The following is a 21,223-nucleotide window of genomic DNA, read 5'->3' on the forward strand; positions in this document are numbered from 1 at the left end:
TTTCCCGCCTGCACAAGCAATGAGGATCGGGATTCAATCGGTGGGTTAGGTTGCGCTGAGACTTCTGAGTGCACATGCGCAAGAGGGAGCCTGGGGTGGTTGGTTCCCTTCCCTGCCCGAGCCCGGCTATCACGTGACCGCGCAGGCTGGCCTTAGGGTGGAAGTGTCTCACGTGGCGCGTGCGCAGTGGAGGCGGGCGCTGAAATTCAAAATCCGAAGAGCGGTTTGGGGTGGTGGTTTAGCCACTCCCGGAGCAGCGCGAGAAGGGACGGAGCGGGGGGCGCCCGGCAGCAGCAATGGACCCCTTCACCGAGGTGAGCAGCCGGTCCCCTCCCCCACAGCGAGCAAACCGGGTTGGAACGGCCCTCGGGGTCGCGGGCAGGGAGGGGGGATCGGGGCGCTGGGATGTCGGACCCCGTGGGCAGGGAGGGGGGGATCGGGGCGCTGGGATGTCGGACCCCGTGGGGGATCGGGGCGGAGGGGGGTCGCTGCTGCCCGCGAGCTCGGTGTGAATCGATTCTGACCCTTCTTCCCCGCCCCCAGTCCAAACCGTTGCTCCTTCAACACGCTCCTGGGCTGCGAGGTGCCCTGTTTGGGGGGGCTTAGCAGTGTCTGGGGATGCGGGGGGCTCCCGGTGGAGATGAGACCCCCCACCCCCAGCTCCAGCATCAAAGCCGGCAAAGCACAATAAGGTTCCGCCCCTGCTGCTGCTGCTGCTGAAGTGTCATTTCTTGCGCGCTTGGCTGCCTGATGGTTCGCGTTATACAGCCTGTAAAAACGTGTCTGTCTCAGCGGCGCTGCGGTGTCTGCCTCCCGCCCCGTCCCGTCCCGTCCCGTGTGTAGGGGGGTGCGACGGGCTTCTCGCTTGTAGCACGGGAGAGACTAGAGGCCATAGGGCAGGGCACTCCCACGTAGCGCCTCTGGCAGATGTAGCCACCCTTGTGGAGTTTCTCCCTTTCCTGACTTTATCATATGGTCAGGGCGGCGGCTGCTGCTTCTAAGATGATTGTTAGACGTGGCTGCGCTTAGGTGATGTGTGGCTTCTAAATACAAAACGTGAAGTCAAGGTCAACTGAGTGAGGTGGCTGCAATTGATCTAAACGTGCTACTTACAGAAAATAAAACATCTGAAGAATTGTTCTCCTAACTCCAAAGAGATGACACCGAGGTACCAATGTGGAGCTGACTTGTGCAGGTTGTTAATATGTTGTACTGAACTCTAATGGCCTCAAAAAGTCCAATTTACCCTTTTTTAACCCAAAACATTTGACACTCTTATCAATTATATATAAATTCAAAATGAATGCAGATTATCAGATTTTCTTCTATGATAAAATTTAAAATCTTAACTGAGACTGGTCTAAACAGTTTGTGCACTGATGTAACTGAAGTTTAAAAGCTAATTCTATATTGATTTTAGTTAAATTATCGCAACCCCCCCAATACACTCTTAAAATATTTGAAGAGTATCTGAATATTTTACAGTGATTTAATTTAAATGATTGAAGAGAGCCTGCACAAAGAGGTAGCACTCATTTAATTAAATTGGAGCAGAAACAGTAGTTGTGCCTTTAGTTTATGTTAAAACTGAGTCCATCTAGTCTCTCTATGTATGTAACGTTTGTTATATATAAACAACTTAACATTGCTTCCTTAATTGGTAGCGGGTGACCTGATGAGACTTGTCTTAAATTTCTTTTCAAGTCCAAACTACTGAACTGAGTTTAAAATTGTTTTGCATGCTGGGAAGTATTCCAATATGCACACAACCTTGTACATAATTGAATTTTGAGAAGTACAATCTGGAGCTGTTAGGTTGTTCCTTAGAGTAAACTTTATTCAAATATTTCACAATACTAACGGGTATCTCTCTCCAGTGCTTCAAGAGAGAAGTGTCCTTCAAATAACAACTTTTTGGAGGAACTGATTATTTTATTTCTGGAAAGGAGTATGATATGCTAGTATTGGTCAGCCTTCAAGCCTAACACTACTTTCCTTGAACTAAAATTAAATACCAAGCACCATCTGTTTAATATTTTAGATTCATTAGTTGTATAATAATATATCTCTTGATATTAGGCTATGTCTACACTGCATACCTTACAGCGGCATAGCTGTGCTACTGTAAGGTACGCAGTGTAGCTGCTTTTTGTTGGCAGGAGATAACTCTCCTGCTGACAAAATAAAACCACCCCCAATGAGGGTAGGTTTGTTGGCAGGAGAGTGTCTCCTGCTGACAAATCGCTGTCCACGCTAGCGCTTTTCATCAGTAAAACTTTTGTTGGCCGGAGTGTTTTTTTGTTTTGTTTTTCCCCCACACTACTGACCGACAAAAGTTTTACTGACGAAAGTACAGTGTAGACATAGCCTTAGATACAAAAACTAACACGATCTTGACTTCTGAATGTCAGCTAACAATTTATCACTATGTCTCATCTACACTACAGACCTATCTCAATATAACTACGTCACTCAGGGGTGTGAAAAATCCATACCCCTGAGCGACACGGTTATGCCAACCTAACCCCCTGTGTAGATAGTGCTATGTTGGCAGGAGAGCTGCTCCTGCCGACATAGCTACCACCTCTCTCCCATGGGCATAGAGTGTCTTCATTAAAGTGCTACAGTGGCGCGGTTACGCCTATGCAGTACTCTAAGTGTAGACACGCCCTTAACAATGTTTAGCTGTGTAGGTGAGAAGTAGGATAACTTGGAGCCCTACGCTTGTATGCACCTTTAAGAAATGATAATAGATCATGCATGGACTGTGTATACATTTAGTTTGTTATATATTTAGGAAGTATGTTTTTATGGCAAGTACTAAAAACTGCGAACATTCTAATTAAACTTCTAGCCCTTAGCAAAACCCTTACACAACACGGTAAGACTCTCTTCTTTCCCTCTCCCCTCCTTTTTCCTCCCCAAAATGCCAGTGGGCTTCAAAACTAATTCTAACGGTCACTTCAAAGTGTGGCTTATTCATCAAGTGTGTAAGAGCAGAATTTGAGTTATGACTATTACTTGGAAAATTTGAGCATGCTGCAAACCAGTAAAAGTTTGAGTTCAACAATGGAGCTGCACATTCTTTTTAAATGACATCCTAGCTGCAGCAACTGAAACTTAGCTCAAACTGGGCTAACGGAACAGAATGGAATGTGGATGTGTATTTGAATAACTCTGCGTGTCCCACCTTACACATGCTATTTAACTATTCCTTTGCTGCATATTTATTACTTAGTCTCTGCATCTGAAAACTTTCTCACACATGCATGGTTCCCTGTGCACTTCACTTTTTTTTTTTTGTGGGTAGAGCAAGGGAACAGGGTGGAGTCCAAAACTGACATGCAATTTGTCAGTACAGGCACTCCTGGCTTCATGTAGTTTTCCAGTCCTCCTTTGTTAGTTACAGAAATTTAGAGTCAGCGTTTTGCTTTCACGCAGAACTGCTGAGATTGACATTCCAATAGTAATACAACAAGAACATAAGAATGGCCATACTGTGTCAAACCAATGGTCCATATAGCCCAGTATCCTGTCTTCTGATATTGGCCAATGCCAGATGCTTCAAAGGGAATGAACAGAAAACAGGGCAATTATCAAGTGCTCCAATCCCTCTCACCCAGTCTGGCAGTCAGAGGCGTGGGGACACCCTGACCATGGGATTGCATCCCTGACCATCTTGGCTAATAGTCATTGATGGACATATCCTCCATGAACTTATCTAATTCTTCTTTTGACCCCAATTATACTTTTGGCTTCACAGCATGCCCTGGCAACGAGTTCCAGGTTGACTATCAGGGTGGATAAAAATCAATGATTTAAAAAAAAAAAAAATCGGATTTTTTAATTTAAATCAGAATTTTTTTAAATAGGATTTTTTTGAGAAAATGCTTTTTTGAGGGAAAAACCTGTCTAAAGATAATATATCTTAATTAAAACTATAGCTCAAAGATAGCTCATCATGGAATAGGGATTATAAATTCTAATTCTGTAGTATGTGACAATATATTCATGTAATGTTTAAGAAAAGTTTTGTAAATGAGTTCCAATAGTTCATGGATTAGGGACCCAATTTTATGGGGTTCCAGGGGCTTCTGAATAGATTATTTAGGTTAATCTTTCTATCTACCCAATAGGACTCAGTATAGATGATACCATCAGAGATGCTTAGTTTTGCAGTTCTCAAACTGTGGATTTGAGTCTCCAAAGATAACATGCTCGTTAACAGCAAAAATATTTTTAAATAAATAAATAATATATAGAGGTGAGAAATAACAGACCTCAACCCTATTGTCCCTCTGCAGATTTGTGTACACAGTCAATCCCTTACCTCTCTCTAAAAGTGCAAAGTTTCAAAAAATTCAATGAATAGAAGATTGTTGGGGGTGGAATAGATCTGGACAAGGAGAAGAAGTCTGGAGATAAATGTGAGAAGGGAGGGACAGGCAGCAGAAACAAAAGTGAAACTGTTTGAGCAGCATATTCCAGAAGTCTTGAGGTCTTTCTGAGTGTAGCCTTCATTGGTTTGAGATCTACCATACCATTCTCTCACTAGAAGGGAAAACCTTTAATGGCAGCAGGCCGTAAAAGAGACCCAGTTTGAGAAACACTGTTCTAAACTTTCATTGAAGTGATTTATATGTAATGGAGTAGGTCAGTGCGCCCCAAATGGTATGTGAACTATAACAATTAGATCAGTGGATCAGAAGAAATATCCCATATATTTGGGGACATAACTGATATATCTTTGTTTAAATCTTTCCTCTTTTAAATGGAATACTTATGTCAGTATAAAGATAAATATTGTGATGGTGTGTTTTTGTTTTTTACCGTCTAAACATGCAAGTACAGATCTCTTCTTCTTAATGGCATCCTCTGCATCCATGACATCTTCAAAATGCTCTTCTTTCATTTCTCTAATCCCTACATCCCTTTGGTCACGCTCACTTCAGAATCTGTTAATGGTGCACCTCAGTCAGCTAGAAGGGTTGATGTAGAGAATGCACATCTGCAATGTAGCTGCCGTGTACGCCAATTTTGGCAACTTGGTTTAAAAGAAACCCAAACTAGTAACCAAAAAGTTGACTGTTTTTAGCAATGCTACTGTCACCTGGTAGTTTAGAAGTCAATTGTCACTAATTCACTATTAGTCACTGTCATTACTTATGAATTTCTTTATTTAGAAGGATAGTGTAATTAGTAAGCTTGCAACATCTGAAAGATGTACAATCTTTTGTTTCCATAGTGGGAATCTTTTGCGTAGGACAGTGGTCCCCAAACTTTTCAGTGTCGTACCCCCCCATACCCCTGTCCATATCTCCTCCCCACACCTGTCTGTGGATCCTGGGGAGGGGGGAGATACCGCAGAGAGGGGTAAGGGGGCTATGGCCATAGCTGGGGATGGGTCTGGGGCCAGAAATGGAGCTGGGGGCAGGGCTGGGGCTGACTGGAGCCGTGGCCAGGCCGCAGTCAGGGGCTGAGGCTGGGGGCGGTGTCGGGAGCTGTGGCTGTGGCCAGAGCAGAGCTGGGAGCGTAGTGGGGCTGGGTGGCATTCTCTCCACACCCTCCATGGGGCCCTGTCACACTCCCTGAATGTTCCTCTGTGCCCTCCTAGGGGGGCGTGCCTGACAGTTTGGGGACCTCTGGCGTAGGATGTTAGAAACATGTAACTGAGAATTTACTGTAAAAATTCAGTGTTTCAGTAATTTATACTTTATTCGTAACATGTGTTTCCACTAGAATACTGAAGTATGTAACAATCTGTGCCTTTCTAAATATTTAGAAACTTCTTGAACGAACCCGTGCCAGGCGAGAGAACTTGCAGAAGAAAATGGCTGAGCGACCCACAGCAGGAATGAGGCCCACGCTGCAGACAAAGAGAACTAGAGAACCTTTGTCAGAAACTAGTAACCAGTCACCTTTGCCCAGTGAAGAAGGTATCTTGCATAGGCATAGTACAGAAATAAAAAACCTCTTGAAAAATCACATGGCTCACTGTTTCTGTGTGAAAACTCCCATTTATTTCTTTTGACACATACTGCTTTGACTAAAAAAATACTACCTTTTAGCACCAAAATTTAACCCTCTTCTTTCTAAACTCAGCAGTAAGGGATGCTATTGCCTGCCTTTTTAATTAGGTCCAAAATGTGACTAGCCAATAAACTGGTGGCAAATGTCTTGCAGGTGACTGACTAACTTCAATTTAGTGCTCACTTAATAGTTTAAACAAATCACTGCTATGAAAGTCACTCTCCTTAGCTCGTAATACTGAAACACATTGGGGAATGCAGAGTTTAAAGGGACAATCAAGATTTGATGATGGACATAAAGACGGGGCAACTATTCTCCTCTCTCCCCCCCCCCTTTTTTTTTAAAAGGAACTCTTGCATAAGACATAGTGGAGGGCTTAAAAATTAAAAAGCTATTTCAGAAAGATGGAGCATGTTCAGTGCTTTTAATTGCAGGCTGTGAAGATGATGGCTGATAAGTGACTGGTTCAAATACTTTTAACTTTTACAGCGAAACCTAGTACAAAGCCATCCCCATCAAAAAGGCTCTGTTCTGACAGCATGGAGGTTCCCGTTTCTAGTTCAGAGAATAGACAGCCAGTTAATTCAACTTCCATGAAACATCTTCCTCCTGAGATGACTGCACAGCCACAAGCAACTGCAAATAACAGGGCTCCCTCAGGTCAGCCTGTTCCACTGCTTGTTGAGAAGGAAGAGCAGAACTTGAAATCTGAAGTACCTGTAGCCCTTACAGTCAAAACACGTATGCAGAAACTGGCACAACAGCGACGTTACTGGGATGATAATGGTATGTCCCACTTCATATAATTTAAAAATTAAACTATTTGTCGTGATAGTAAGCAAGCACTGGAGAATTTTTTTTTTCCTCAGTGACTGTTTCTGATACAGGATTTCTTTAAATTTCTGACTTTTATATTTTTTTGTAAAATGAATACTGTGGGAAAAGAAATGGGTGCCCAAAAAATGGGAAATCATTGAGAATACACCTTCTGTACACTCTGCCAAACCCCTCTGATTTTTACATAATTGTTAACTTGGTGTAATCCGTTTTTAGACATTTAACATTTCTTGGGTTCTAGTGAAATAATCTGCCATTGTCTTTGCAAAATAACCTAACTTAACAACAATTGTAATTGAGTTGCATAGGAACTTTATTTTTACAAAAGGTTGACTCTTTCTAGTGTCTTATGTTTCAAAAAGTGCGTGTAGCTCTTAACTACCTGTCTTAATTTTCAGATCCATCTGAAAGTTCTCCCCTATCTCCTCTCCTGTCAAAAGAACAGGCTGTTTCCCCACCCAAACAGCCAACTCTTGCAAGTGACACCCCAGTTGGGAGAAAAGGCCGTTTAGCTAACCTTGCTGCTACAATTGGTTCCTGGGAAAATGATCTAAGTCATCCATCTGCAAAGCAAAACAATACACAAGAACAGCCTGGCACTACTTGTTTATCCAAATTGTCCACTACAAGTGAAGCATCTGCTCGAATCAATAGCGGCAGTGGAAAGCAGGAAGCTGCATTCTGTTCTCAAAGGGCTATTGAGGAATCTGTAAATAAACCAGCAACCTCTAAGATATTGGTGAGTGATCAAATTTAACAACTAACCTGATGTCTCTTTTGTGGGATGGATGTTACCCGTACATGTCTAATCAGAATGTTAGTGGCAAATGATCATGACCGTTTTAAAATGAGTAACCTTAATTATTTCTTGCTTTTCACTTCAATCTTAATACCATTGATCATCTGACACTTAAAAGGTATCATAAGCTGCTTCTCTTTTCATTGCAAAAATTAAGATGGACCATATGAGCAAGAGAGGGGAGCAATGGCTTCCAAATGTATGTGAATTGCACTCCTTTTTAGTCACCAATGGGGATTTGTAAGAGTGGCATGCTCCCTGAGTACATTTGACAGGCAGGAATTATGAGGGTCTGGCTTCTAGAAATCAATTGTTCACGTGGTTAATTGTAACTCTCAACTGTAAATGTAAACATTTTTATAAAATGCAAGTCAGACATCTGAAAGTAGTAGCATCTGTTATGAAAATTATCCCATTCATGAACTTAGTGTTCCACTGAATTTAGAATTAAGGCTACACATATTCTTTAATATTAGTCTAACAGGTGGCAAATTATGTAATCAAATATTGAAAAACTGATATATTGGATTTAAAGGCATCATGTAACTTGTTCTGTCTTTTCTATTGTTCTCTTGGGAAATAAGAGTGTTCAGATTTCAAACAGTGCTATATGCAATATTTCTTAATCTAGCCTTTTCTGGGTGAGTGAAGAATGTGTGGTCTTCCCATTTAATTAAGATCATAGCCAAATGTATATTTCTTTTTCTCTTTAGGGACCAAATTACTTAGCAAAATCCTCTAGAGTAACCAATCCCAGTCCTAAGGAACCTGAGGTACCACAACTATTAAAAAAGAAGCCCTGCAGCCCCCAGAAAACAGAGGAACTTAAGCCAACAATAAAACCAATCTCATCCCAGCCAGTTCAGTCCAAAGAAGAGCCAATCAAAAGAACACATGTGCAACCTGAACATAAGGATAAGCCTACAACACCAGGTAAGTGACCTGTGTTTTTTAAAGCAATGAGTGATATAATTGCTTTTTAACCATTACCTTCAGTTTTAAATTTAACTTATCGTAAATGTTTCCAACAAACTGTACTAATCTTTTTTCCTTGAGGTCTAAAACTACCTTTTAGCTAATGCTGGTCTATAGTGTCGGAGAATCTCTGCTTCCACAATACCATGTAATGGTTAGCTGTTCATATTCTGAATTATGGATTAGAATTTCTTCTAACTTTTTACTAATAGAATTCTAATCAAGCATCCTAGTAATAATTTAAGAGAACTGGAACCATTTTAAACTCTGAACTAACTTCTTTATACATAAAGAATATTTCAATCCCTTTAAAACCAGGTGTCGCAATTTTGGTGTTTTTGAACCCTCTCCGTGGTCTGCTGAAGGAATACTCTGCTCTTTCAGGCCTCTAGCAGTTGTCACTCTGGGTAGGGATCCACTCTGGGTAGGAACCACTGCAAAGGCTTACAGCACCTTTGACCGTTGGGATCATAATTAATTGAATTGGTTCAAGCTGGCCTTTTTTATACCCCAAGTTCTTTCTTAGGCTCAAAAGACACAGGAGACAGTCCTGAACCAGTATATGCAAACCACCCCAAGTGATGGTACTTTTCTGGAATTGTTTATAGTCCCAGTTACTGCAAGAATTATCCCCACTGTTTCTAGTCCTTGGATGAGCTGCAGTAAACCGTCCACTATGGAGTAGAACATAATCCCTGGCCTGCATCTATACATATTAACTTTATGACGGTTATACAATACTCTCCAAAGATACTCCGTGTGGTTGTGATATGTCACACTAGCCAACTTGGTGCATTTAAAGTGATTTGCAAATTATTAAATCCTATAGGTTCTTGCAGCATATGGACCAAAGAGGTGTTCGGTTGATACCTTACACAGGAGTTACAGCATGAAACTTCCATCCATTTCTCAGTTTCTAAAGATATGTGTGTGATGTTTGGATTTTTATGAGAGCACTTCTAGTGACTCTTAATGATGTGACACTAGAAGATTAGGGAAGACTACTTGAAAGTAATCAAACAGTCTCTTGTACCTAGCTGATCAACTTTACAAAGAACTGAGCTGGATTGGCAAACTGAACTTTTTTTTTTTTTCTTTTTTTTTTTTTTTTTTAAGCTCTACAGTTTTGCTTCACTAAGTTTCTCTTTCCAAGACTCGCTTAGAGTAGAAGACAAATCTATGCTATTATACTCAATAATGTTATTTTAAAGTAAGGTAAATGCCAAGCAGCTTCTCCACCTTGTATTTCTCAGCCACTTTGTACTGACTTGTAAGTGAGATCTGGTTCTGGAGAGAGTAGGTGAGGAACCAAGCCATTTTAACCATCAGTTGATGGACCTTTGCATTGAGAGGCATCTCTCACTCTAAACTTTGATTTGCGCTGCTGTAATGTCCATTTGTCTTCTGTTTGGAGAAAGAGCAACAATTACATGCTGAGCATGTTCAAAAGATAGTGGAGTAAGGTATGCAAAACATTGAAGGCCTTACAAGAAAGCAACTAATTGTGTCTATGGTCTAAAAATTGTTAAAAGTGTATGACTCTTACAAAGCTAAAACCATTGTTTTTGTAGGGGGATCAGGAATCAAACCCTTTCTGGAACGTTTTGGAGAACGGCTTCAAGAGCATAGCACTCAAAGTCCTGCTACAACTACTACTGGGTACAGAACACCCATTATTACCCCAAACACAAAGACAATCCAGGAAAGACTTTTCAAGCAGAATGAAACGTCCTCCACTGCCAGTCTAGCACAACAGCTCAAGCAGGTATGATTTGCTAAATTTTAATAGCTTACTTATAATCTTCAGGAATGTTTCTTAATTCTCTAAAACTGCCTAGGGATTAAAAAACAACAGCAAAAACCGTTTCTAACATATAGCTACAGCCTACAGTATGTTCTTGTATAACATATATTTCTCTCATGCTTAGGAACGTGAAAAAGAACTTGCTTGTATTCGTGGCCGGTTTGACAAGGGCAGTCTGTGGAGTGCTGAGAGAGGTGAAAATTCAAAAAGCAAACATCCAGAAATTAAAATGGTAATATATGTCAGAGTGTATTTTTGACGTGCCCATCTATAAATTATCAGAGAACCCAGAACACATGGATAAGCATGTAAATGTACAATAATCTATATTAATCTTTGCTTGGGGACAAGCATGTATAGGCCTGTAAAAGACTTTTTATTCCAAGTAGTTTATATAATCATTACTAGAGTACCTCTCCTTTCCTTTCTCTCCAAGAACCATAACAGTTTGTTTAAAGGGAAGGGGAAAAGATAGTATGAGTTTACCAACTTTCTGATGATATGCTTTGGATTTAGCACTTTCTTACATGCTACAGAATCGTAAACATTTTTAAAGTAATTGAAAGAAACAACTTAAAGTGTATGCACTCTTGAGTATATTATCTCTGCCAATATTTTAAAGAAAATATTCAGTCTTCACTTTCACTTATTTATTACTTAAATTCTAATAGTATCTCAACAGTAGGTTTGCCTCATCTTCAAGGTAGGTGCTATTTTGCGATGTTAAAAATTTGCCCTTCTGGATATATACTTTTTTTAAAAAGTAAAATACTTCTCTCCATGGAATCTGACTTGCTGGGTCATTGCATCTGAGTAGGAGCCTCATAGCTGTAACTTTCATTTTCTAGTCTTTCAAAATAAGACTGATATTTTTATAAAATTTGTTTTGCGTAAGTAATAAGGTTGTGCCACGAATGTTCAAATATCAACTAGTTCATTTAGTTTTACAAGCCACAAGTTAGAGTACATTCTGAGACTGACATTTTAATGTAATTTTTTTTCTTATTCAGGAAAGCCAAGCTCAAGCTAGTTCAAAACAGCTCGCTAGTTCAGATGCTACTTCGCTTGTAGCAGCAGAAAAGACCACAGGATCTGAGATACCAGTAAAATCTCTCCCCTCAGAATCTTCAGGTGAGAACAATCCTTCTTGAGTTGATATGATTAATATTGGTGTAAAGCGTTTTTGTGTTCATACTTTGTTATGAACGTTTGGGACTCTCAGCACTGGTTAGAACTGGGCATAGTGTATAGGCATACCACTTCCCCATGTGCTGCCAATGCATCTTGATCCTGACATGTAACATCATTGCACTTCCAGTCCTAGGCTTCTTTAACGGACTGTCAACAGATAATGGCATTTCTGATACAGGCAGATGTGAACTAAAATCACAAAAACTGACAGTAAAATATTAATCTGACATTTGTGTATGTAGGGAGTGGAGACAGTATGTGTGAGCGCTGTAACTACCCATACTGGAATAATAAAACTGGGGCGCAACCCAATTGGGTGTAAGCCTTCCTTCCTGACTTCTGAGAAGCATCCCCTTTCCTTCAATGTGATAGGCATCGTGAAGCAGCCAAGTGTCTATCACCATAGGGGAGGAGGAGGAGCAGCAACAGAGGGCTCCCAGAATCTGGCAGAGTCTGGGAGGCTTATAGGACACTCCACCAAATACTTAACAGTCAGGGAATGGGAACCTAGGTGCCTTGTCCCATAGAGGAAAAAGGGATAGAGTCCCCCTTACCACCCTTGTGCGTAGAGATGCTGGGCTGGCTCTGCATGCCCAAACACAGCTATTTGGATCTTCTGCCCTAGTTTCTTTGTAGTGCGGTGGCTCCTATGTCTTCCTTCGGAGCAGAGTGGCAGTCTGTCAGTTCTGTTCCCATCCAAGCGTCTCTCCATTCATGAAGTGGGGGAAGGAGTCTTCCCCAGTGTTCCATGAGGTTCAAGATATTTCAGATTAAAATTTTAAAAACAAACTTAAAGTACTATTTTGTCGATTATTTTTTTCTTCCACTTGTAGGTTTATGGACTTTTTAAGAATTAGAAATCAGACACAGTGGATAGTTCTGACCATACCTGCAGTAACTTTACCTTACTCTTTTTTTTTTAACTTCCCAGACACTTCAAAATGTGGAGAGACTGAAAAACGCAGTCCTCTGAAGACCACGTTGCTAAAGAATCCACTAAAAGTAGTATCTGTCTCAAAGCTTGAACAATTTACAGAGAAAGAGAATGGTTTGTAACACTTCATTTGCTAGTCCTAAATGAGCTTTATCACTATTATTTTGTCCAACAAAACATTAATTTCCCGCAAATTAAGTGGGCTTCTAGTTCAGCAAGTGTCTTTTGCTATCAAAGCATATATTTGAGATCAAATTCATATGAACATTCCTGGGTTTCTTTAATTATTTTATCATAATTGGAAAATAGAAATATATTGTGATATTCAGGCTTCAAAGGAACATAAGAAGGCTGATGTGTGAACTTATTGCAATGAAAAAATAACTGGTCCTACAGTGATGAAACACTCATTTAATTTTAAGACCTCAATTCAAAGTTGGGATTTGTTTGCTAAGTGCATCTTTAACTGATTTCAAGTGCCAATATTTCATGTAGTTATAGAAATAAGCCAGTACAGAACTACTTGGAAAATATTACTGCCTCTTCTATTTAATTACTTCCTCTTCTGTTTTAATAAAGATCAGTGCTTTAAATGTACTACAGGATATGCTCATAAGTAATCTTGGGATCTCTGACTTTTCAGATGCAGTATGTGAAATTGAGAGGAGTGTGAATGATGAAATGAATAGCTCAAAGGTAATAAATGACATCTTTGATGAAGTTCTTCAAGAGGATGGACCAGACATAGAAAAACTAAAGAAAGAAATGAGTATGAACCTGGGAGCTGAGAGTGATGATGAGCAGGAAGATTCATTGAATATTTCATCAATGTCTCTGCTAACTCCGTTAGCGGAGTCTGTTGGTGTTGTAAGTCCAGAGGTAAGAACAGATATTAAATACGGGGATCTACAATTTGACTGTACACCAATAATGCTATTTCACAAACGTTAGTATTTTGTATTGTGGTCCCTGAACAAATATGAATAAAATGTGAGACTTTTCTATTAAATCAGTGAAATACTTACATTCTGGTCCTCCACATTCTAACCAAAATCCCTCCAATTTAATCCATTGTGCCTAAACACTTGTTAAAATAGCATGCAATCCCGTTTAACCTCTTTTCATAAGAGAAGCATCATAGGCCTTGGGCAGTCTGACTATCCCCACTTATTCCATGACCTAATCACTGATGCAGAATTTTTTTTCACTGGGTTTGCTTCTTAGTTTTAATACTCCCAAAGCAGCTCTGTGAGATCTCCTTGAAACAAACAGCGTCCGCTTGAAAGTTTAACTCAGTACCTACTGCTGATACTGCGAAGGCAAGGGGAAAATAGTAGTTATCCTCATCTCTTTCTTTCTCTCCCTTTCTATTTTAGCATACTTCATCCATGATAAACTGTGCTCTGTGGCTTGAAAGAGGTGCACAGCAGCTTCTTTATTTTTCCTATGACTGTCAGTTAGAAAGAGCTGCAGTTCCCCTGGTACTTGCCCTTCTGTGGTGGTGTGGATGTGGTTGCGGGGAGGAGGGTCAACTAAATCATTCTGGCAACATTGTAGCAACCGTCTGCAACCCCCCCGCAGTTGAACAGCTGGTGTTTTATGTGTGAAGTGGCTGCATTTCAGTAATATAAAGCTTTCCTTTCACTTCTTAACTTTCATTTCTTCATAACAATCAACTTTGTAGAAATGGAACAGCCGAAAGATTATTCATGTTACTAGTTGTTTTCTAAAGAAATCATAGGGCTTTGCAGGTCAGAGGTGGTGGGGACAAAACGATATGTAATCTACTTTTTTCATCTGCATTTCATACCGAACCCTGGATTTCCTTAAACTTTCATCTAGTGAAATCACTGTCTAGTGGTGGAAGAACCATAACAAACATTTTGGCAAATCTTCCTGCTATGTTACTCTTGGGTTCTAGCTTACAAGATAGTTGCAGCTTGGTGTTTGCTTAAATAACAAAAATGCTAAAGAAAGATCAAACCCTATATAGGGTTTAAAAGTACTACTAGAAAAGGAACATTTTGACTCACTGCTTCCAAGAAGTTGTTATTTTTAAATCTCATTACTAGTCAAATACTTGCCTTTCGTTGGAGATGTTTCTATCCTGAAGTCTTTACTTAGCCAGAATTCCCATTAATATCAGTGGGAACGCTGCCTGCATAAGGATTGCTGACTCTTGTTCTTGGCCATCAGTCAGAATCTAGTAAATTGTTTCTGGTACTAGATACAGTGCTGTCTCTTAGAATAAAATATAACAGAACTAATTCTGCAATAAGATACTTCATCATCTTCCCTTAAGATATTTTAAGGGTTTGTGGTTTTTGCTAGTGGATCTCAACTTAATGTCAAGCTGGCAGCATCGTGTTCTTAAAGACTCACTTTATGTTCAAGTTTCAACCCACCTATCAAAGTACCTAAAGGGAAGGCAAGGAACAATCTATTAAACTGTCATTGTATATCCTAAGTGTATTTGCAAAGTACAGTTTAAATAGTTCTTCTGACTTTTATGGAAATGTAAATATAGGTAAGGGGTTGCTTACTCAAAAGGAATGCATGGGAAGAGTAAATAAGGGTGGAGAGAGAAGTAAAGGTGGGGGGAGCAGAATAAGCCACATTTAACTGGCCAGTTATTTATGATGCATAACTCAATTTTTTTCTTTTCCCCAGGTTTTTGTTTCTCCTAGTAGGTCAGTTGCTGAGATCAGCAGTATAAGTGATGAAAGTCCAAAGTCTGGCAAATTCCAAAGGACACGGGTCCCTAGAGCGGAATCTGGAGACAGTATTGGCTCCTTGTCAGAAGATCACAACCTTCTATATAGGTAACAAATTTTCAGAGGCTTGGTCTGAACCTTAAACATGCAAATCAAGTCACTGTGGAAATATTTGTCTTTATTAAACCGGGTGCCTCCTGGAGAGGGGAAAGATAGGCTTGAAAAAGCTTCAATCTTTTGGCCCCCAACAACAGACTGTTTCAGTGATGTAGCTGTGATAGATGAATTCTTGATGAAGCCCTCTTATTGTCATAGAGTTTAAGGCTAATATTGCAGGCCATTAAATTCACCCAGATACCTCTCTGTTAAGTCTCTAGTTAGACCAAAACATTTCAGTCCTCAGGGAAATTAAACTGTGTGCCAAAGGTAGAGAGCAGGGGAGAACCAGATGCCACCAATGCCAGAGGCCCCTGCAGTGGCAGTGACCTGATAATGTGAAATGCCCAGAAGATCCTTGCTGGCAATTAAGCCTTCACCAAAGGCCTCTTCTCTACATCTTTATTTAAAAAAAAAAAAAAAAAAAAGTCATCTTTATATTGCCACAACCTTACTGTGGACAGGAAGTTGCAATAAAATTGCTCCCATCTAAATGTGTTGACTTGGGCATTCTTCAAAATATGTGGGCCAAAGCATCAATGCTAATGTAAAAAGCTGTGCTGGACCCTAAAATGTTAAATGTTTCTAACATTTGATTTCTTTTAAAAAGCATTGATGCTTATCGATCTCAAAGATTTAAAGAAACAGATCGTCCTTCAATAAAGCAAGTGATAGTTCGCAAAGAAGATGTTGCTTCTAAACTAGAAGTAAAAAGGAATGGAACTTCTGATCAAGTTAATATTAAACAGAAAATGCAGGTATGTGTAACTTTAAAAAAAAAAAAACCCACCTAGTCTCCCACTTACTGCTTTCTTGTGGTTTTTTTCTTTTTTTTGTTTTTGTTCTGTATGTGCCACAGACAATAAATGTTGCGTAGACTGGCAAAATTAAGGTTTTTGTCCCAATTTAGGACTCTTATATTAAAGACTGGACAAATGTAGCGTAATTTGATACATGCTAAGTATTTTGGTTCTGTATAATTTAATGGAGGCTGTTGTGTGAGGCCATTACTTGTGGGCCAATAGTCTGGAGAGAGCATGGCTCTTCTGTTGGGCACTCTTGCTTGTTCTCACTAATCTACGATATTGCCATTTCCAGGTTTATGCAGGTATTGTAACTATAGCTTTAATCGGGCTGTTTTCTGACCTTCCTCCCTTGCCTACAAATCCATCTGTATCTCTCTCTATCATGTATCTCCTAACTTTTGGTGAGCAGCTCTATTGAAGGTTCCCCACTTGTTGCCTTGTCACATCTGTACTGTTGTCAGCAATGGTGGAAGGGAAGACCAACCCTTGTGAGAGTAAAACTTCATACTGTAAGCTTTATAGTTGGTTTGTCTAGCTATATTTCTACAGATTGGAAGAAACCATTTAAAGAAAATACTGTTCTAAAGGCTTTCTTCGATACTAGTGCAAAGAGTAAAATTCTTTTGTAACTTCACTATTATTATTATTTTTTTTATTATGGGACTATATTAGGAGCTGAATAATGAGATCAGTTTGCAGCAGACTGTGATTCATCAGGCCAGCCAAGCTCTGAACTGCTGTATTGATGAGGAACATGGAAAAGGGTCACAAGAAGAAGCTGAAGCAGAGAGACTTCTCCTTCTTGCAAGTATGTCTTCAAGAATGGCTAATAGTCAGACTAATCCTTTAAATTACAGAACAATTTCTGAATGGTTGACGTTTCAAGCTAACAAGCCCAGGAAAATCCAGTTCAGATGACACTCTATTGTTCTCTCTGGTTATTAGGGATTAGTTATAATCCCTCTTCTGAAAGGAAGAAGTGATTAGGTGGGTAAAGGTCACTTGCCCCTCCATTCCCCCACACCCTTCTATCAGTCCACTATACTCTCTTGCACAATTTCTTCTTGCATATTGGCACTCTGTTCTCAGAAACTCTTCATAATGGTACACTTACCCAATAAAGGAATTGATAGCAAAGGGTACTTAGCTACACCCTCTCTCTACACTTTTTTTTTCCCCCCCTGTTCCAATTTAAATCTCTCTTTACAGCTGAAAAGAGAAAAGCTTTGCTTGAAGAGCTCAACAAATTGAAGAATGAGGGACCTCAGGGAAAAAAAAATAAAGCTGCTTCTACGCCCCGTGAATTTGCTCCATCCAGGGGATCTGTTACTCTTTCAGAAATGCGACTACCTCTGAAAGCAGACTTTGTCTGCAGTACAGTTCAGAAACCAGGTAAGGTGCTTAGCTGTAACTTTAGAAAATATATTTAGCCTGCATTGCTTGCATTTTAATCATTATGGTTGTTGGTGTTTCCCACAAATGCCATGGTATTTGAAAAGGAGAGTGTAGTGACTTTAATACGAACCTGGTTTTAGCTAAACTTTATTCTAAGTTCTCGTAGCAGCACCTGTCCTAGTATCTGAGCACCTCCCAAGAAACAGCCTGACTGCCTTGAAGTAGGGAGAAAAAATGAGGCCTCTGGCCTATTTTGGATATTGTAGTTCTCATTGCATCACCTCTTCTCACACATTTTTTAAAAGCTAAAGTAAGTGACTTAAAAAATCCAAAATAAATGTCCCGTGGATGCTCATCCATGGGATGTCTACACTGCATAGTAAACCCAAGTCTGTGACCCAGGCCTGCAGATTGTTCTTTCCAAGCTTTCTCTTGAGTGTCCATGCTGTGTTATTACATGAGCCTCATACGCATGCTAACACATCCATACTGCACTGTGCAGACATGATTCAAGACCCTGATTCTGGGAATGTATCCCAGGGTTCTTACAACCACAGTTAGCTGTAACTGCTCTAGGGCTTGGTTCATGGTGTATTGTGGGAGAACTTGACTGTCCATCCCACAGAACTTGACTGGAAGTGCTCTTAGCCCACCAACACATCCAACTGAGCCATTTTTGGGTCAGCGCATTCCCTGTAACTGGGGTCAGCAACATGGATTCAGCACTGATGGAAGAACTTCTCCTGCTTGCACTTTCACTACTATTTCAGCAATCAGGTAGAGGATTTGTGAGATGCTAGTGCACATTTCAGAAGTGGTATTTGTCCTATTGTAGGCACTTCTCTGATGGGGGATAAAGACTCTGGAATCAAGGCTTTGAGAAGCATAAGATTTGCTCTAGCTGCGCTACACTTGCCACTGCTGAGTCATCTTAAGACCACAACTCTCCTTTTTATCTTTCTGGGGTTGTGGGAGAAATATTCCTAGGATCAGGGAACAAATATTCCCAGACCCTCTTTATAATAAAAACAGGAATTTAGTATTAAGGAAATGCTATAACACTGATTTCTCACAGGAATAAAGTGGCAATATTATTGGGTACCCAGCTGCCTAGTCTTTGGATGGATTGCTTTCATAGTGTGGTTTCTCAGAGAATAATGTTGTTTTGAGATAAGGTAATGCCTGGAAATGATTCATATGCAAAGAAAATCCTGAATGAAACCTGTTTGCAATAGGCAGAAGTTGCGGATTTAGGTGATCCCCAGCAGTTGGTAAAAATGTGCCAAAAAAACCCTGTCATCAAACTTGAATTTCAGAAAAGGTTGATTCTCTTTAGCCTGGTGCCTGCACTGTATTCTTCCAGTAAGGTGCAAATAATATCAGAAAATAAGCCTATTTGGGCCCTGATCCTACAAATTAATTTGACTGCCTATGTGGAATAATTAGGTCCTTAATTAGTATAAATTAAGAGAAGAGAGACTAAAATTGATGCATCCAGAACTAGTATAGTGAAAATCCTCTGAACTTCAAGCTGTTCTTATCAATAGACCAAGGAAATGTAAAAGTAAGCTTCCTCCTTTTGATAAGGTAAGGTACCTCGTGACTCACTAAAAATGTTCAAGAAATTCTGACTTCCTCTAAGTCAGGGATCGGCAACGTTTGGCATGCGGCCAGCACATCTCGCGCTGCTTCCCGTCGCCCCCATTGGCCCGGGACGGCAAACCGCGGCCAGTGGGGGCCGCGATCGGCCGAACCTGCTGCGTCAGCAGGTAACTAAACTGGCCCGGCCCGCCAGGGTGCTTACCCTGGCGAGCCACGTGCCAAACGTTGCCGACCCCTGCTCTAAGTCCTGGTGTTAAAAAAAAAAAAAAAAAGTCTGATCCTGTAGTTTTCCCTGATGTATTGGGAAAAATCTTGGATTTTAGTTCTCTACTTTCTGTGCTGTTTGAACTTGCTGTATGAATTTCTGGACTAATATCTAGTATTAGCCTTGTATCAATGTGGATGTTGAATTGAGGGACTTTATTATTTAAAAAAAAAATTTGCTCAGTACATGTTTAAACTAGGGTTGCTGAGAAACAGGAATAGTTACGTTTCAAATTAAAAAATAATTAAATACTCTTTCTGAAAAGTAGTCATCTATCTGTCTGCTTGGTGTGTCTAAATCAAATGAGTTGAGAAGAGTTAAGATCTGAATTTGTTAAACATGGATCTGAAGGAGCAATATTTCATCTAGCCAAACTAACTAAAACCATATCTGCTTAATAACTTTTTGAAGGTTTTTGCGGCAAACACTTGAAAACCTGAAATTCCTGTGCCCAGTGGTGGTTAAATCTGACCATTTGCAAGCTTGCATTAACCAGCACGCTTTATCCAATGTCAGTGATTTATGTAATACCGCCAGAAACTTCAGTGGTTTCTAATGTGTTACTACTTTTTGCAGCACTAAATTGTGAGGACCAGATTTGGTTTAGTAACTCTTATTGATTGCCTGAGATATACAACTATCTTTAAACAGCCTGTTTTTACATTTAATGAATCATAAAATATAAAATGTGAATTCAGTTAACGTTCTCCAACGTGAATCTTGGCGGCGTGGATGCACACGTATCCGATGTGATGCTTGCTTTCTATCCCCATGTGTTACAAACATGCTGCTGTATTTTATTTCCTTTTTAGTGATTCTGTCAACAGTGTTGTGTAAATTGGCCAAAAGCATTTTTCATTTTGTATCTCATTTGCAGTCAGGTCCCTACGTCGTATTGCACAAATTTGGAATTTGCCATAATTGTGCTTCAAAATCTCAGCTTTCATTTTTTTTGGTGGAAGTGTTCTGCCTCTATTGTTGAAGAGAACCTCACATGTGAACAGTGTAAACCATTGTCTGAGTCTAAGTGCCTGAACCGATGCCTCTGAGAGAACTGTTCCAGTCATCTCATTTTGGGTCCTATGGACTGTATGCAGCTGTGGAGCTTGGTGTTTTTCCAAGATGCCACAGAACTCAGCACTTCTGCTGTAGTTTGTTTGCTGCAGCCAGATACCCAGGATTCTTGTTTTGCCTCCTTGCCCTGCTCAGATATGCCTGCAGCTGCCTCTTACTCTGTATCTTTCCCCACAAGGGGAATTAACAGGATGACAGTATATACTCCTTCATTGTTCTACAGATATAGGCAGAAAGGAGAGGGTTAATGAGCCATGGAGCAGAGAAAGCTAGTATGCAGGCTGGGTAGTCAGTCTGTTCAGAGAACAGAGCAGCAGGAGAGGCCTGTAGAGCTAAGATAAGGAACTGCTGAATTTTGACTACAAGCTCCCCTCCATCCTCTGGCATGTAGCAGGTCATGGTAAGACCTGGATGAACTACCCAGACCATATCTTAACTGCTGAAGCCTGGAGAGCTAGACTGCCTGAACGTAGTGGAGAAGAATTAATCAATCACTGTTTAATTCATCAAGTATTTTTGACTGAAATGTCGAGGGTGGGAATGAAGGGTATTTTTACAGCCATGCAATAAGCTAACTTTGTAGAATTTGGGGTCCTTGTTCCATGGGGTGCACAGACCCTACTTACAGTGATCATCTCAAA

At 40.2% G+C, this 21,223-nt stretch overlaps 1 protein-coding gene across 1 annotated transcript in view; it reads left to right on the forward strand.

The window, feature by feature from the left end:
• Positions 1–233: 233 nt before the first annotated feature.
• Positions 234–21,223, forward strand: part of LOC112117180 (anillin) — a 38,488-nt gene continuing 17,498 nt past the window's right edge. The window contains exons 1-14 of the mRNA XM_024215081.3: positions 234–314; positions 5,783–5,936; positions 6,520–6,816; positions 7,266–7,606; positions 8,380–8,599; positions 10,213–10,406; positions 10,570–10,677; positions 11,456–11,576; positions 12,568–12,684; positions 13,214–13,449; positions 15,241–15,392; positions 16,051–16,198; positions 16,919–17,054; positions 17,456–17,638. Of these exons, the coding sequence (XP_024070849.2) occupies positions 297–314; positions 5,783–5,936; positions 6,520–6,816; positions 7,266–7,606; positions 8,380–8,599; positions 10,213–10,406; positions 10,570–10,677; positions 11,456–11,576; positions 12,568–12,684; positions 13,214–13,449; positions 15,241–15,392; positions 16,051–16,198; positions 16,919–17,054; positions 17,456–17,638 (2,425 nt within the window). The 5' untranslated portion in view covers positions 234–296. The remainder of the gene's footprint in view (positions 315–5,782; positions 5,937–6,519; positions 6,817–7,265; positions 7,607–8,379; positions 8,600–10,212; positions 10,407–10,569; positions 10,678–11,455; positions 11,577–12,567; positions 12,685–13,213; positions 13,450–15,240; positions 15,393–16,050; positions 16,199–16,918; positions 17,055–17,455; positions 17,639–21,223) is intronic.

This window comes from Terrapene carolina, unplaced genomic scaffold, assembly GCF_002925995.2.
Source record: "Terrapene carolina triunguis isolate 2854851 unplaced genomic scaffold, T_m_triunguis-2.0 Scaffold33723, whole genome shotgun sequence".
NCBI classification, from domain to species: domain Eukaryota; kingdom Metazoa; phylum Chordata; order Testudines; family Emydidae; genus Terrapene; species Terrapene triunguis.